Source organism: Brachyhypopomus gauderio, chromosome 11 (assembly GCF_052324685.1).
Source record: "Brachyhypopomus gauderio isolate BG-103 chromosome 11, BGAUD_0.2, whole genome shotgun sequence".
Taxonomy (NCBI): Eukaryota; Metazoa; Chordata; class Actinopteri; order Gymnotiformes; family Hypopomidae; genus Brachyhypopomus; species Brachyhypopomus gauderio.
In genome coordinates this window covers 9,277,872-9,292,773 of record NC_135221.1, presented here as the reverse complement: position 1 = coordinate 9,292,773, position 14,902 = coordinate 9,277,872, and the positions used below count along the sequence as shown (strand labels likewise).

The 14,902-nt window shown below is 42.4% G+C and overlaps 2 protein-coding genes across 4 annotated transcripts; one reads left to right on the top strand and one right to left on the bottom strand.

Annotated features, from left to right (window-relative positions):
* Nucleotides 1-304: 304 nt before the first annotated feature.
* Nucleotides 305-6,787, top strand: tgfb5 (transforming growth factor, beta 5). The gene is made up of 8 exons (XM_077021774.1): nucleotides 305-826; nucleotides 980-1,330; nucleotides 1,773-1,936; nucleotides 2,105-2,237; nucleotides 2,405-2,515; nucleotides 2,650-2,827; nucleotides 3,633-3,786; nucleotides 4,183-6,787. Exons 2-8 carry the CDS (start codon nucleotides 982-984, stop codon nucleotides 4,339-4,341), a joined length of 1,248 nt encoding a protein of 415 aa, XP_076877889.1. The 5' UTR covers nucleotides 305-826; nucleotides 980-981; the 3' UTR covers nucleotides 4,342-6,787.
* Nucleotides 6,788-7,170: 383 nt separating this feature from the next.
* kcnk4a (potassium channel, subfamily K, member 4a) lies at nucleotides 7,171-14,180 on the bottom strand. Of its 3 annotated transcripts, none has more exons than XM_077021773.1 (9): nucleotides 13,798-14,180; nucleotides 12,855-12,999; nucleotides 12,455-12,703; nucleotides 11,140-11,254; nucleotides 10,868-11,028; nucleotides 10,382-10,565; nucleotides 9,150-9,286; nucleotides 8,482-8,759; nucleotides 7,171-8,350 (listed from the first exon to the last, which is right to left on the bottom strand). In XM_077021773.1, the coding sequence occupies exons 3-9, from the start codon at nucleotides 12,641-12,643 to the stop codon at nucleotides 7,801-7,803; spliced, it is 1,614 nt and encodes a 537-aa protein (XP_076877888.1). In that variant the 5' UTR covers nucleotides 12,644-12,703; nucleotides 12,855-12,999; nucleotides 13,798-14,180; the 3' UTR covers nucleotides 7,171-7,800. The 3 variants fall into 3 exon arrangements, with proteins under 3 accessions (XP_076877888.1, XP_076877886.1, XP_076877887.1); XM_077021771.1 differs by having other exon boundaries at nucleotides 10,382-10,568; nucleotides 13,798-14,178; XM_077021772.1 differs by having other exon boundaries at nucleotides 10,382-10,568; nucleotides 12,855-12,974; nucleotides 13,798-14,178.
* Between the last annotated feature and the right edge of the window lie 722 nt (nucleotides 14,181-14,902).

Sequence of the window (14,902 nt, the reverse complement as noted above, 5' to 3'; positions counted from 1 at the left end):
ATTTTCTGATGGCTTGACCTATCTATCTATCTATCTATCTATTGCATATCGCTCGCAAGGAAGTGTATATAGTGTGTAGATATAATATTCACACATTTCCTTGCAATTGATATGTTTTTATCATATATTACTTTAATTGGCTATGGCTCGATAGATACATATGAGATAACGACGTGGTTGGTGTTTATCTGATGTTAAAGATGCTAAACTTTAACATGAATCCAAATGCTGGCCAATATTAAACGGTCAGATCTATCTGAACGCCTGGTGTGTCATGGGAAAGTAGTGGGAGAGCAACATTAAAAAGAAAGTTAACTAAAATAGCGTCGCGTCCGCTCACAAAGCGCCGAGCAGAACCGCAAGAATTCGAAGCATGACTCCGACACCGCAGTGGGCTCTCTCAGAAACACTCACTGCGAAGAGAAGCAGGTTCTGTTTATTACTTCGCCGGTAGCAAAATATTTTAAGTTCAGAGAACAAAGTTCCTCTCAGCAAAATTGATAGAAAAGGAAAATATAGTATTTTTTAACATCTGCATAGTTTATCTGAATAACATGTAGAAATAATTTACAATGAGGATTAGTATAAGCATTTGTAGTTTCCTTAAAATGGGCAAAGGTTATTTTTCCTAAAGGATCCTAAGGTGATGAAGTCTAAATGATGCAAGGACTAATTCGGTTATTTCGCATATTTTAATGTCCTTTTGTATCTCAAATGAACCTGAGCGGACACAATGTGGGCTACTATGTGAGTGGAGCATCGTAAACTACATGGAGCTGTAGGAAGATAAACCCAGTATCTGGACGCCCCGCGGGTCACACACCAGGTGAGAGGCGCAGTCAGCACAACCTACGCACTTCGCCTTGAACCCATCTGAACACAACCTTATATTCACCGAACCGCCGTGCATTGGTCGTCGAAGCAATTCAGCATTCGAATCCAGACAGACGCTGCAGACTTTTATTCCTCACCATTTCAGTCATGTGGTTCATCAATCTGGTGCTGCTGATCCTGAAGTTATCGGTCTGGGCGGAGGGCTTTTCCACTTGTCAGTCTTACGACTTGGAAGATCACAAATCTAAAAGGATAGAGGCGGTGCGAGGACAGATTCTCAGCAAACTGCGCCTTCGCTCGCCACCGGAGCCTGCGTCCAGCCCTGCGGCCGAGCCGGTGCCCGTGGAGGTGATGTTACTGTACAACAGCACCAAGGAGCTGCTGAAGGAGCGCGTGCGCCACGCCGAGGCCTCGTGCGACCGGGAGAGCAGCGAGGAGGATTATTACGCCAAGGAGGTGCAGCGCGTGGACATGATTCCTCCGCGCGCGGACACTAGTAAGCAAAAACTGTTTTTTTTGTTTGTTTGGTTTTTTTTTTACTTTTGAGCTGCCATAAATTCCAGCAGTTAAAAGAGCTATAGCCCATTCATTTAAGAATAATTACAAATAGTGGTTTAAATGTTGGTATACGGTGAAAATACCCAAAAGTTTTTATTAAGATGCTCGTTTACTAAGACGTTTTTCGCCGTCTTCCTTGCTTGGTCAGCATGACAGCCTAGTGTTCAGCCTGGGGTTATAGGTAATAGTTGGTGACTTCTGAATGAAATGATTTAATTTATATTTATTTGGTCCGCCAGATGCAGACATATAACCTTATGATTCAAAGGGTTTCTGGGAAGATCAGGGGGCGTTTGTTTTGGCGCTGTCTGAGTTTTTCTTTGAGGTGAGTCGTCTGAAAACCACCCAGACTTTAAAAGAATACTCGTGTTGTTCCGCAGATGCAATAAACACGGTGCCCCAGAGTCCTTACTTCAGAGTAGCGAGGTTCGACGTCACCGGTGTAGAAAGAAATTCAAGTACACTTGTCAAAGCGGAATTTCGCATCTACAGAGTCCAAAACACCCGGGCGCGAGCCACAGAACAACGAGTGGAAATATACCAGGTGAATTAATAATGTGCATCTAAGACAAGCGTGAAATTATCTCAACATTGCTTGCAGTTTGAAGTATATGATTACATGATGAAGAAAACGTTTGTGTCAATCTATCCCACTAATAAATCAATAAATCTATCTATGTCTGTCTGTCTATCTATCTATTCATCCATCCAGATTCTAAAATCTGATGACCTTACAGCTCCCTCTCAGAGGTACATCGATTCCAGAACAGTACAGCCCCAAGCAAAAGGGGCGTGGCTGTCTGTTGATGTCACAGATACAGTGAAAGAGTGGCTGGCGTTTGAAGGTCAGAAGGTTCATGAAGCCACACCACACCAGCAAACCATTTTAATTATTCCCCTATGCTGTCAAATGACAACTGGTTGGACTGTTCTCCTTCAGAAATCTATGAATAACATTAGAGGCAAGAAATGTTCGGAGTCAGCCATTTTCTCTAATTATCTTCCCACTCAGAGAAGAACCTGGGGCTGAAGCTCGGTGTTCATTGTCCATGCTGCACATTCATTCCATCTACCAACAACATCGTGCTGAACAAGAGTGAGGAGCTGGAAGCTCGATTTGCAGGTCACTCTTTCTTCTTTATTTCACCTGTGACACGTTTCATGCCTGCAGCTCAGTCAGACATGGTCACTCCAGCTGCTGATAGTATATACCAGTGAACAGAGTTTAATAAATATCTTTCCTTTTCTAATGTACAGGTATTGACGATGACCTCGTTCGCCAGAACAGACGGCCGGCTCTGATGAAAGGCCAGGTGGAGTTTAGTACTAAAACTCCACACCTCATACTAACGCTGTTACCCACCGACCGCCTGGAGAACCCTAACAAAAAGACCCGCAAGAGGAGGGCAGCCGGTGACACTACAACATGCTCGAGGTAGCACTGGGAAGGCATTAAAGCACACACGCCATATTGTTGTGTGTGTGGCAGGGTGTATGAAAGAGCCACTGTAGCCCCTTCTACTGTAAACTAACTGTCATACAGGGTATCCAGTGTTTTGCATGTAGCGACCTGCTTAGGGAGTGCCTTGTGTTTAAGTGTGGAAAAAACCACCCAGATGTGCATAAACCTTTCTTTGCTTGTGCCTTTTCATTCTGGTATAAACTGTACTCAGTAAGGGAACATTAGGCCAGAATGCTTAGATAACCTGACAATGAAAATGTGTGCTGAATCTGCTTTTGTGGGTTTTTTGCTTTCAAATTAACTTGGAGAAAAGAAGTTGGGGCCAGTAATTCATTAAATAACATTTCAGTATCAAAGTACTTATCTAGAATCAGTTTTGTTTCACCCAGATAAAGACTCATCCAAGTCTCCTAGTCTGTTGATCTTAGCTACTAAAAAAAGAGGTGTATAAAAATAAATGAGTAAATAGATGTGCATATTAGCAGCGAGGAAATCAGTAAGAAATGATCCACAAGAAGTGATAGAAGGTGTTCGTAGAACAGAAAAGAAAGCGTGAGCAAAAAGGACATACATAAGAAATAAGTAAATAGAAATAGGACAAAAACAATAATAATCAAATTTTTTTCAAGAATGACTCAAATTTAGAAATGCAGGAAACAATATTCATGTTAATCTTAGTGGCAAAGCTGGTACTTGTAACAGTGCAATACAGAATAATTATAGTTACATGTACTGTTATTTAATATTAATTAGCTTTGACTTGTCAATTTTCTAACAGGAACACAGAGCAAGGCTGCTGTTTGAGGTCTCTTTACATCGACTTCCGTCGGGACCTAAACTGGAAATGGATCCATGAGCCAAAAGGATACAGAGCAAATTTCTGTGCAGGGAACTGTCCTTACTTGTGGAGCGCAGACAATCACTACAACATGGTGTGTGAATGAAGTTCTTCATATTAATCCACTTAATGAAAACTTCTCTTTTGAACCTAGGGTATTGTGTTAGAAAATAATGTATAAAATCAAATATCCTGAATTTCTGAAATTCTGCAAAGCACACTAGTCAAAGTCAAACACAACACGTTGTCACTAAGCACCTTTACAAGCACATGGGTCCAGATTCCTAATGAGCAAGCCAGGGCAGTGGAAGGAAAAACTCCCTATGTGGGGAACAGGAAGAAACCTCAGGAGGACCAAGACTCCAAAGGGAACCCATCCTCCATTGGGCGGCCCGTCTAGCAGCAGTCCAGCACCCTAACATCCTCTTCAATTAGCCTCTAGTTATTGTGCATGTTTACTGATTTGTGTGTGTGTGTGTGTCTCGCCTAGATTCTGCCACTCTATAACAAAATGAATCCCGAGGCTTCGGCGTCCCCCTGCTGTGTGCCCCAGGGCCTGGAGCCACTCACTATTGTTTACTTCCTGGGTCGGACACCCCGGGTGGAGCAGCTTTCCAACATGGTCGTCAAATCCTGTAAATGTCGCTGACTGCTGTAGGTATTTGACCGGGGGACACTGAAGAAACGGTGGATACGGGTGGCCCCTAGGAGAAGGGAGGAGCAATGTACATAACACCATGGACAATATCTGACACCATGGAGAGCTAGCAAATCTGTCTGAGACCGTGGTGTGCAGGCTCGTCTCAGGTCTCGCTTTGAGGTGATACAGAGTTGCAGAAGAAGCCACATTTTTCAAGATGTAACTTTCAGGTCGGCATATATGATGTTTTAAATCTGAGACTTTTACAACAGTAAAAGTAAGGCTACAACAGCAGCTAATGTAAATAATTTCCCCGCCTTATAAGTGTTGTATATGTTTGCAGACCAAATACTACAATTTCTGATTAGATAGGTGGTACTTGGCCCTTTTTATCGTCAAGACTACAAACTGGTCTTTATTCAACTGTGGACATATCAATTGATCTATTATCTAGTTTATTAGCAAAGTTAGATTTGTAAATCTAGTATTTTCTTACTAACCAAAACGATAGTAAACTAACTTGAAAGGTAAAAACAAAATGGGTAATATCGTTTTCCTACGTGATGCTAAACTGCCTCCTTTCTCCGAAAGAAAGAATATTTGTTTCCCTGACTCAACAGTCAGATGCGGTTAAGGCTTGAAAATCTTCGGCGTAAACAGGATGTGAACGATTTCCATAGACCGACCACTCACGAAACGCCAGATTTAAATGCTTGGGGTTCAGGGTTTGCGGTGACACAGCAGAAAAAAGCAACGGAACAAACGTAGGTTTGCGCATTTTACGCAGTTTTACGCGCATTTCACACCGTAAATCTTTTCGGCTGTCTTGAAACATTGCTGAATGATGCCATTTTTGGGGAGACAGTTTGACTTGGCCAACTTATTGCTTCTATACTTATAACGTCTGGCTGTACCCTCCAAAATCGCTTCCTATATGTCTTGCCAATGCATGGCAATGTTTGTTTTTGAAGGAGACATTACGTTTGAACCGTTACAGTTCTTAGGCCAGTCTGTGTAGGTCTGTGAGGACGGTCGCTGGTAAATGAGAGGCGTTTTGTGTCTGGCTGCCAGGGTTCAAGAGCAACGAGTGCTTCCGTCTTCCTAGCCAAACGAAAACAGCTTTTTATAACCTAAGAAAAGAGGACGCGAGAGGTGGTGTTAAATGCATTTGTGTAAATGGCTAATAAATAGAATCAACCAAAATATTGTCTGTACACAGCTGTTCAGTCATGGTGATTCATAACCCAGAGCTCTGTGCAAACAAAAGTTACAATCGTAGAGAGAGAGATTTGCTTCTGAAGTAATGTAGGTCGAAGAATGTGGTTAGGATAACCTGAAACGGCTCTTCTGGGACTGTTCCAGGCACTGGAGGGTTTTACGCTGAAATTTCATAACATGTCCATCAAATCCCCACGGCTCCTTCCTGTGATACAACCTCCCTAAACCACAAAGTAAACTAGAGCCGACCGGATTCAGATGGGGGCATATAATGGGGGATCGTAAAGGCTTAAGATGTAAAAGTGTGGTAAAATATGGACAGATTGAAACTGAAAAGTTAGACTGAAATTTAATGTATGGAGAGAAACTCAATTGCAGTTCACTACGTATTCAGTTACTCTTATTTGGGTTGATCTAGACTGCATGGCACAAAATGAATTACCTAAGTGCACCCATCATTTAATTAATTACTACATTTAATTCGGTGAATTCCCCAAATATTCCCTCCATTTAGTATTAAAAGTACAAAAAGAACAGAACAGGAAAGCCTGTAAATGGATGTAACACCACCACAAGGTATGTAAAGGATATGTAAAACTCTTTTGTTCTACAAATTTACACTGTATTTTTACATATTCTGTAAAACGATGTGTATATATTTTTTTTAACAATTTGAGTTCTCGACATGCTTGATATTTATATCATTTATGATTATATGCCTGTTTTTGTATCAAATACATCACCTTTCTTAACCAAAATTTTAAAAAGCCTGGACTATTAATGTTGGAGGGGAAGCAGTTATAAATGTGGGGAAAGTTTATAATCAGTGTGAGATGTAAATGAGCAGAAACATCCACGGTTCTCTGCAACGTGAAAACACCAAGAAAACAGAGAGCGGCGAGAAAGATTCGGATTAAAACTGATCTGGGTCGTGTGACGGCCTGGGCAGGCCCTGAACCCAGTGCTCAGGGTGCTGGTGTTAGGTGGGGCAGCGCCGGGAGCCCTCCGAGGTAGAGATGAGGGGAGCTGTGCCCTGTGGCACGGTTTCTTCCTAAACCACCGTCATGTGTTTGTCCTCTTGGCTCTAAATACCCCCTTTACTATGTGTACCCGCCACTTATCTCCGCAGCCAGGGAGCGTACAAAAACCTTTCCTGGAGTTGTTTCCCGCCGCTCTGGGATATTCTCCCTCTCCTCTGCCACCCTGGCCATCGAGAAAGCTCGTCTGCACAGTACAGTTTACGTCTTGAGCCTGCTGGCTCGGACTTTTCCCAATAAACACGTTGTTTGTGTTTCGAAATCGCTGTCGGGTTTTTGTGTACACACTGTAAAATGGGGGCTTGAGTAAATGTATGGGAAAGGATGTAAAGAATCAAGTCACTGTCTGAGAGTGCAGGTAGGTGTGTAGGTAGGTGTGTGTTTAATTTGCAAGGCAGTCCTCCAGTTAAAGAGACATCCTGTTCAATCAAGTTCCGAAATGAAATACTAAGTTCTCACCACCCAGGCGTAGTGTTGAGTCGTTTGACAAACGTGGTGACGTCTGAGAACAGCAGTCCAAAGAACTTTGTCGTACAGCCACAAGAGGGAGACATGCTTTAAGAAAAAAACTTGCAGAAGAACAGATTAGAAAATAATATATTGTCACATAGCCATTAAAATATTCTATATGAACAAAAACTCAATAGAAATTATAAATAATATCTTCACCAGAAACGTAAGCTGTCATTTTTAGTAATGTGTTGCGTTGTGTAAATATGGTACATTTATATTTCAATAGCTGTGTATTCTTTTTAAACTAAACTTCAGTGGACCCGATAGTACCAGGCTCTTCTTGATTATGTGATCATAATGGTTTTCAGATTTTTAAAGAGTTTTCAGAACGGCGTCATGCTTTTTTGTGTCTTGATTACATGATTATAAGAGTTTTCAGAATATTATAGTTATCCATGTTCATGGCAAGGCAACTGACATACTTCAGACTTAACTGTAAACCGTATATACATGTTTGTATCTTAATCTTTCTATAGATATGAGCAACACTGTCTTCGTGGCATCAGACATGTCACTCAGCGTAATTTTCAGGTCATCTATATGCGTAAGGCACACAGCTCTTCTGTCAACATATTGGTTAATTTTTGCCCAATTCATATAAGTTTAAGGCTGCTTATTTGATATTTGAGTTTATGCTCAGCATGGGGGTTTATTAACTCAAGTCTCACAATTCCTCAAAAGAGTGTCTACTGATCTGGTATCAGTCTTTAGGTGGAGGAGGCGTTGGGGGGTTGGATGGAGGTTGAAATTCACTGCTGCACTCTGTGTGTAGTCCTGGAGGACCCCTGTAAGGAAGCTGCCTCCTCATGCTCCTCCGCTTTGGCTTGCGTGGTCGGTTCGGTCCAGCCCCGGCCGGTTTGATGCGGTCACTCAGAGTGTCAGACGACTCGTCGATGTATGCCAGGTTCTCGCCGAAGAAGTCCAGGAGAGAGGGGCCCGGAGGAGAAGAGGGGCATGAGGAAGACGCAAGCTGAAGATGCGAACAGCTCTCCGTCAAGGAAGCAGGGTCCCCCTCACTCACCATATTCTCCCCGAGCTCAGGGCCCGACCCAGACTCCTGGGAATTCCAGTCCGACTCAGACCAGGACTCCGACGGCGTCTCAGATCTGGAATCGGACTCCGAAACTGGTCTGGATGCAGATCTTGATGCAGGCTTAGACTGGGACCCCAGCTCAGATCGAGAGACGGGCCTTGATCCGTGTCCTGACGTTAGCCTTGATCCAGGTCTTACCTCAAACCGTGGATATAATCTAGGCAAAAGCCACATCACATTACAACACTGTTATTAGGCAGACACATTTACCTGGAATTTTACAAAAAAAAAAGTGCAAAAAGACTATATGTATTAAAACAAAGGAACCAGCGGAGAGGCCAATCCCACCGGGTATCAGATGCAGCGTTATGTTGAGAATCAGGCAACCTCACAAACAGATGCCCATTCTCCCTAATGGCCTCGACCTCCAGGGAGACCCCATGAGGAAGACCGTCCACGGGCGGCCTAGGGTGGCGATGATGGGCACCACGGTGACGCCTCCTCCTGCGTCTGCGCTGGAGCTGGAAGGGGTCATTCAGGTCTAGAGGAACCGGGATGCGGAAGTCCATAGACATGTTCTGGATGTTTTGGGTCCAGTCGGTGGCATGGGCTCTCAGCTCCTCCATCTTAGGGCAAGGGAGCAATAAGTGAAATTAATGGGGAATTGTTGTTTTAAACAGTTCATTATTTACAACTAAACTCCAAATTAACCATAAATCATATGTTTTGTGCTATGGTCATTATGTCTTTAACATTAGGTGTTCAACAGTTAAAACAATATGTACGGACACAAATATGTACGCTGTACTAGTATATGCAGTTGTACTGTGAATGTTGATGTAAGTGAACCAGAAAACAATAGAGGGGTTAATGTTTAGATTATGGTCATGCAAGGCGCATTAATTATTAAAATGCACAAGCTGACTTCACATAACAAAGCACGCACGCGCACGCACGCACACACACACACACACACACACACACACACACACACACACACACAGTTCCAGACCTACCTCTGCCCTGGTTTTCTTGGAGAGCACCCTGAGCCAGTTGCCTATCATAGTGAGGATGGAGGCAAAGTAGGCCAGGCCAAACACAATCCACAGCCACACTAGGGGCTTGTACATCGGGACTCCTTCTCTCCGATTATCTGAGCATCAGGGGAGGACAAGCACAGTTTCAGCCTGGTCTACCTTTCACAGGCTTATATATAAAGGCTTATTTGAGCTGCAGGACCTTAAATATCTTATGAAGTAGTCAGCAAGTCTGTAACTATTTATTCAGCTGTAAATACTCAAGTTCAAGACTAAAATACACATATCTCATTTAGGATTGCCACAATAAATCAGCTTTGATTATCATCGTGACATTTAAAAGAAATATTGATATCATATTGATATCATAAATAACCCAGTGTCAGTAACTAAGGCTGGTGTTAGGGATCGTTTGTTTATTTTTTCATCTGGATGGCTTTTTACTATCCATTAATTTTAAGGTTTATTCATTTAACAACAAATACAGAATAAACACATTTAAAGATTAATTTGTCTGCTATTATTATTTTGTTATACCTTCCAACAATATTCAAAGCATGCCATGTTAGTCAAAGCATGGAATACTTGGAAAACCTGAAACTTTACTAGACTTGCAACTAGGTTTGGCAACTACTAAGCTGTGGCCTCAAATAGCAAAACAAAATAATTAACAGCATTATGTTAGCACAATATTAGTAGCCCATCAATAAAAACAGATTTTCTTCAATGAGTAATTATGAACAGATCAAATCATAAATGCACAACCCAAAAGTCTGTAATGCTGAAGGAACCGTAAGCTGTTCATATTCAGCTTTCTGCTTTACTCTGGTGCTTCTACTCAGACCCCAAGCAGCCGCATGGTCACGACATAATCTTGTGTTCTTGTATATATTCTGTTCAAATATTCAATACATGTTGTGATCATATTGACATGTTAGATTCATCTGGCCATGATAATAGTGTAGTGGAAATCTGATACTGTGACAGCTCTAATCTGAATGTATATCTGTGGATTAAATTATTATTCCCCAAAGCCTTAATTAGGTTGTTAAAGCTGCACTGTAACGGCCCCCTTACACAGATTACTGGTAGGCATTAGCTAAATTAGAGAATGTTGTGCATGGTGGGAGAAAATAACTTCAAGACTTCCTGCAAACCCAGTGCAGATGCATTATCTTCCCCCAAACGACATTAAAATTATAATTGAGTACCTGCTACATAATCTCCAAAGCCAACAGTCGTCAGCGTGATTACTACAAAGTATCCTGCCTCAAGGAGAGACCACTTCTCCACTTCCTGAAACACGACGGTTGGCAAGGCGATGAAGATCAAGCAGCCAATCAGAATGGAGAACACAGCGGATATGACCCGGATGCTGGTGTGGCTCACACCCTTCTGCTGTTTTCAGGAAGATTAGATGAAAGAGACATTATGCGAATCCATCCTGGAACTCATATTCTTGGAACAGGAACCAGTCAAGAATTTCACGGTTGCCTTGGTCTTAATGATGTTGGTTTTACTCCGGTTGTAATCTTGTATTCATTATAGGATAATCAGCAAAACCATTTTGTAGCCTTGTAAAAAAGATTTGTAGGCTTGTAAAATTACCAGTGTCCTCGTGTAATAAAATTAAATCAATAATGAAATGTTTATGAGGAAAATTAAATTGTGAAATTAGATAACTGTACTGGTCTTACCAGGAACAAGTCCTCTATCTTTGCCACTGCTCTCCTGAGCATGTTGCCTAGGTGATCACCCACACCAGCTAAGAGGATCCCAAACATGGGAATCCCCACCAAAGCGTAGAAGATACAAAACAACTGCCCCCCTTCTGTCTTCGGGGAAAGATTCCCAAAACCTGAGAGGTACAATGGGAGAGGAGTCGGACCTTTAATACTATTTGACTTACAACATCCCATGGCCACAGCATCAGTAAGTCTCCACATCCTCTCTGGTTGCACTGTCTCACCAATTGTGGTGAGGATGGTCCCACAGAAGAAGAAGGCGTTGGACAGGTCCCACCTGCTGGTGTAATTGGCTGTGCTTCTAGCATCCACACCAGCCTCGATGGCATCGACCACTTTCTGCGCAGAAGAGCAGAGAGAAGAGACTGTGGTTGAAATTCTGAAATCCTTAAATGGTAAGCACAATAAAAGTCAGAAGCAGTTGGGTAAGATAATAAAGTACAATGATTTATTTAACAAAGCATGGATTTATTAAGCAAGTATGGATTAATTAAGCAAGTATGGATTAGTTCCAGAGACCCCTGTTACAAACGCACAAGACGTGTGCCACAGAGAGCCAAGAGACCCCTGTTACAAACGCACAAGGCGCTTGCAAAGAGAGCTAATTCCCTTCTCCAAACTCTCATTTTTTATACTTTAATCATAAGCACACAAGGTGTTCACGAGGTGAACATGAGGTGATTAACAGAATATGATTGGGTAAACATGACATAATTAACACATGATTTGACAGATGTATATTGGCCTCTCCCCTCGCATGACACAACACGCTCAGCATCCTCGTGATGGCATGATGGACTGAGTGTCGCCGTGGCCCCTTCCCAGTGGAGATTAGGGGGGACTGGCCGGCGCCTCCACCGAGGTCAGTTTAGGAACATCAGAGGAACATCAGATTAGGACTGAGCCGAGGCCGTCCAAAGAGAAGGCAAACACATCAGAGGCCTGCTGAAGCCATTATTAACACACATATATGCAACGAGCCCTAACATATACATCTAATGTGATTAATATATACTAAGAAAGCCTGGCATAAAGGGAAATCATAAAATTTCCACCACAAGATGCTTGTGATTCAGACGCTACTATTACAAGAATTACTGTGCATTTTCTTACACATATATATATATATATATATATATATATATATATATATATATATATATATATATATATATATGCACATAAACATATGCTGTATAAGAATACGAATCTATAAAAATTAAGTTAAGTAACTGCAGTGTACTGAGGTAAGATATGTAGCAATGTTAAAAATTGTAGTAAAGTACACAAAGTTTCCAGAGAAACAGGACGCTTCCTTCATCAGCTGTGCAAGCAAAGTGCTTCAAAAATGTCAACATTCAGAAGCACTTTGCTTGCACAGCTGATGAAGGTCTTATGTCCAAAACATCCTGTTACTCTGGAAACTGTGTACTTTACATACATTTTTAATACCTCTCTATATATAAAAATATATGAAAATGTTAGATAACAGGTCTGGTACTGTTGGCCAGTAATGATTAACCATGCACACAAATGCACCTGAGTGAACTCGCGGAGACTGTCCTCTTGAACACACGTGTGGTTGCTCAGGAAGGCATGGCGAGAGTTGAACAGCTGGTCGTAAGCCCACTTCTCACGGGATGCTTCCAGCCACCCGAACACCAGTGCGCCCATCACCAGGTACAGCAGCACAACAGCCAGAATCATCACCAGCGTTGAGCAGCGCATGGTTCCTCAGCCTGCCTTTGGGAGTAGGGCAAGGTCCACTACTGGGTCCACATGAATTACCTGTGGGGGAGAAGTGGTTGCTGAGCATCATATTATGCCTGATGTACAGGCAAGGTGGAAACCTAAGATGACGGGTGAACGAGGAAGACCGTGTGTAATGTCCACAGCTGTGTGTTAAGCATGACAGCTGGATTATGGGAGCCTGGGTCACCTATGACTTTGCACCATCATCCCAGCTGGGGGACTCGTCCTCCTTCATGACGGCAGTCAGCCGTCGCTCTCTCCGTCTCCTGCCTCGCCGTCAGCCACCTTCTCCGGTCCTTGCTGAGGCCTGCGGAGCGCAGCGGCGGAGAAAGCTGAGGTGTTGGCCCAGCACCAGCACCGCACGGCAGAGGCGAGACAGATCATTATAAGGATAACAGTTCGGAGTACAGCAAATGACGCCATAGTAACAGCCGCTGGAGGAGGTCTGTGTAAACACGGCGTTCTAAAGGCTGGTGACAGCTCCTTGATGCACAGCAGGGCACTGAACACATGTTCGCCCAGGGCAGCCCGCGATGCACCGGCCATAGGGGAGCAAGAAGCAGTTTGCAGTGATAAAAGGTTTTAATTTAAAAAATCCAGAGGTCACATTAAATCCATTCGAATCATCACAGGATAGGATCAGGATTAATGGTAATATACTTTTTTTGTTGTTGATAAAGCACATGCTTTAACAGAACAGCTGCAGTATTACTGTAACAGTTTTTTGACGTTTTATTTCCTTGCCATTTAAACCTGTTATAAAAATGATAAATAATATGAGCGGTCAACATCAAAAGTTACTTATATATTAGAATTCATGACTTACTGAACTTCACAGTAAAAGAAAAGAAGCAGAAATTAAGCATTAGTTGTGGAATCAGGTTTATGTGTGTGTGTGTGTCTAAATTCAAACTATTGACACATATTATCGCATTAATGTTCCTTATAGCACAAAGCATGATTACACTCTACCTTCACATTATGACATCAACATATTTATTAATGGAACATTTAGTCAAACCCTTGAACCTTAAATAAACTACAAAAACTCAGTGGCACAATGACTCTGGCAAAGGATCTACTTATTTCTTTAATTTACCAGGCAAGAATATTAAACACTCATCACTTACCTCAGTGAAAAGCAAAAATGTGAGATTGCAGCAAGTGACAGTGCGGAGTTCCCTCTCTGCAACAAAAGAGAGTGTGTTCAAACATTCAACGGGTGTTTCCCCATTCCCAAACCTTTACATCAGCCAGGCAGTGCAAGAGGAGAGAGACATAACAGACCATGAAGGATAGAAAACAGAGAGAGAGAGAGAGAGAGAGAGAGGCAGAGAGTGAATGAGAGAGACAGGCAAAGAGAGGGGGAGAAGAGAGGGAGAGAGACAGGCAGAGAGAGAGGGAGAGAGTGGGATTGAGAGAATGAGATCAAGAGATGGAGAGAGTGCAAGTGTGAGATAATGAGAATTATGAAAAATGAAGTCAAGTAGAAATTTGGAGAAAGAAAGACTTAACTATCAATCTCCTCCTGTTTCCAGACCCTTTTCGTTGCTAACTGTTTGTTTTATTTCTGGTCTCACGCCCTTCATTTTATTTGGAATAGAGCTTATTCATTTTTAGACATTTCATCTCCCCTAGAGCAGGGCCTCTTAGCTCTGGGGAGTCACTAGTCTACACAGTGTCCCTGCTCTCCTACACTGGAGAACCTGTGCTGGGAGTTTACAGCCTGAAGCCGTAAAGCACAGCGAGTCTCCAGCACTGTAGTACAGCACCTCCCTGTAAATAATCATTTATTTGTCACATTCCAACTCTTAACCTATTAAGTGCTTTCAGTCTACTTTGGAAATATGTGATCTGGTGACGTTTTCTACAGTAACACAAGCTGTTCATTGCTAATGGTTCGGTACTGCCATCTACTTATTACTGCACAGGAGACTGACGTACTGGCCAATATTTTGTTCTTATTACTCATATAACATTTATTGTTTTAGGTATGGGTGTTTAACTTCTTGTTAAATGTGTCCACCCAACGTGCCACTTCTGGCAGCCCTTAGCAGCCGATGAAGACTTGTTTAGAAATAACTGCCTTCATGGTTTTATCTACAACCAATCTCTCTGAAGACTGGTTGAACAGATTAATGGATTTTATACAGAACGCTATTAATGGTGAGAGGCAGCAGTACCTTCTATACACCCAGGGGAACAGGGCTGGTGACCCACTCTGGACCCGCTCCA

Bases quoted from the DNA above. Each gene is read 5' to 3' on its own strand.
- tgfb5 (XM_077021774.1), top strand. From the start codon at position 982: ATGTGGTTCATCAATCTGGTGCTGCTGATCCTGAAGTTATCGGTCTGG. The intron at 1,331-1,772 runs GTAAGCAAAAAC...GTTGTTCCGCAG, and splicing joins TCCTCCGCGCGCGGACACTA to ATGCAATAAACACGGTGCCC. The intron at 2,516-2,649 runs GTCACTCTTTCT...TCTAATGTACAG, and splicing joins GCTGGAAGCTCGATTTGCAG to GTATTGACGATGACCTCGTT.
- kcnk4a (XM_077021771.1), bottom strand. From the start codon at position 12,643: ATGCGCTGCTCAACGCTGGTGATGATTCTGGCTGTTGTGCTGCTGTAC. The intron at 11,029-11,139 runs GTGAGACAGTGC...TGTACCTCTCAG, and splicing joins GACCATCCTCACCACAATTG to GTTTTGGGAATCTTTCCCCG. The intron at 8,760-9,149 runs GTAGGTCTGGAA...CCTTGCCCTAAG, and splicing joins CCAAGAAAACCAGGGCAGAG to ATGGAGGAGCTGAGAGCCCA.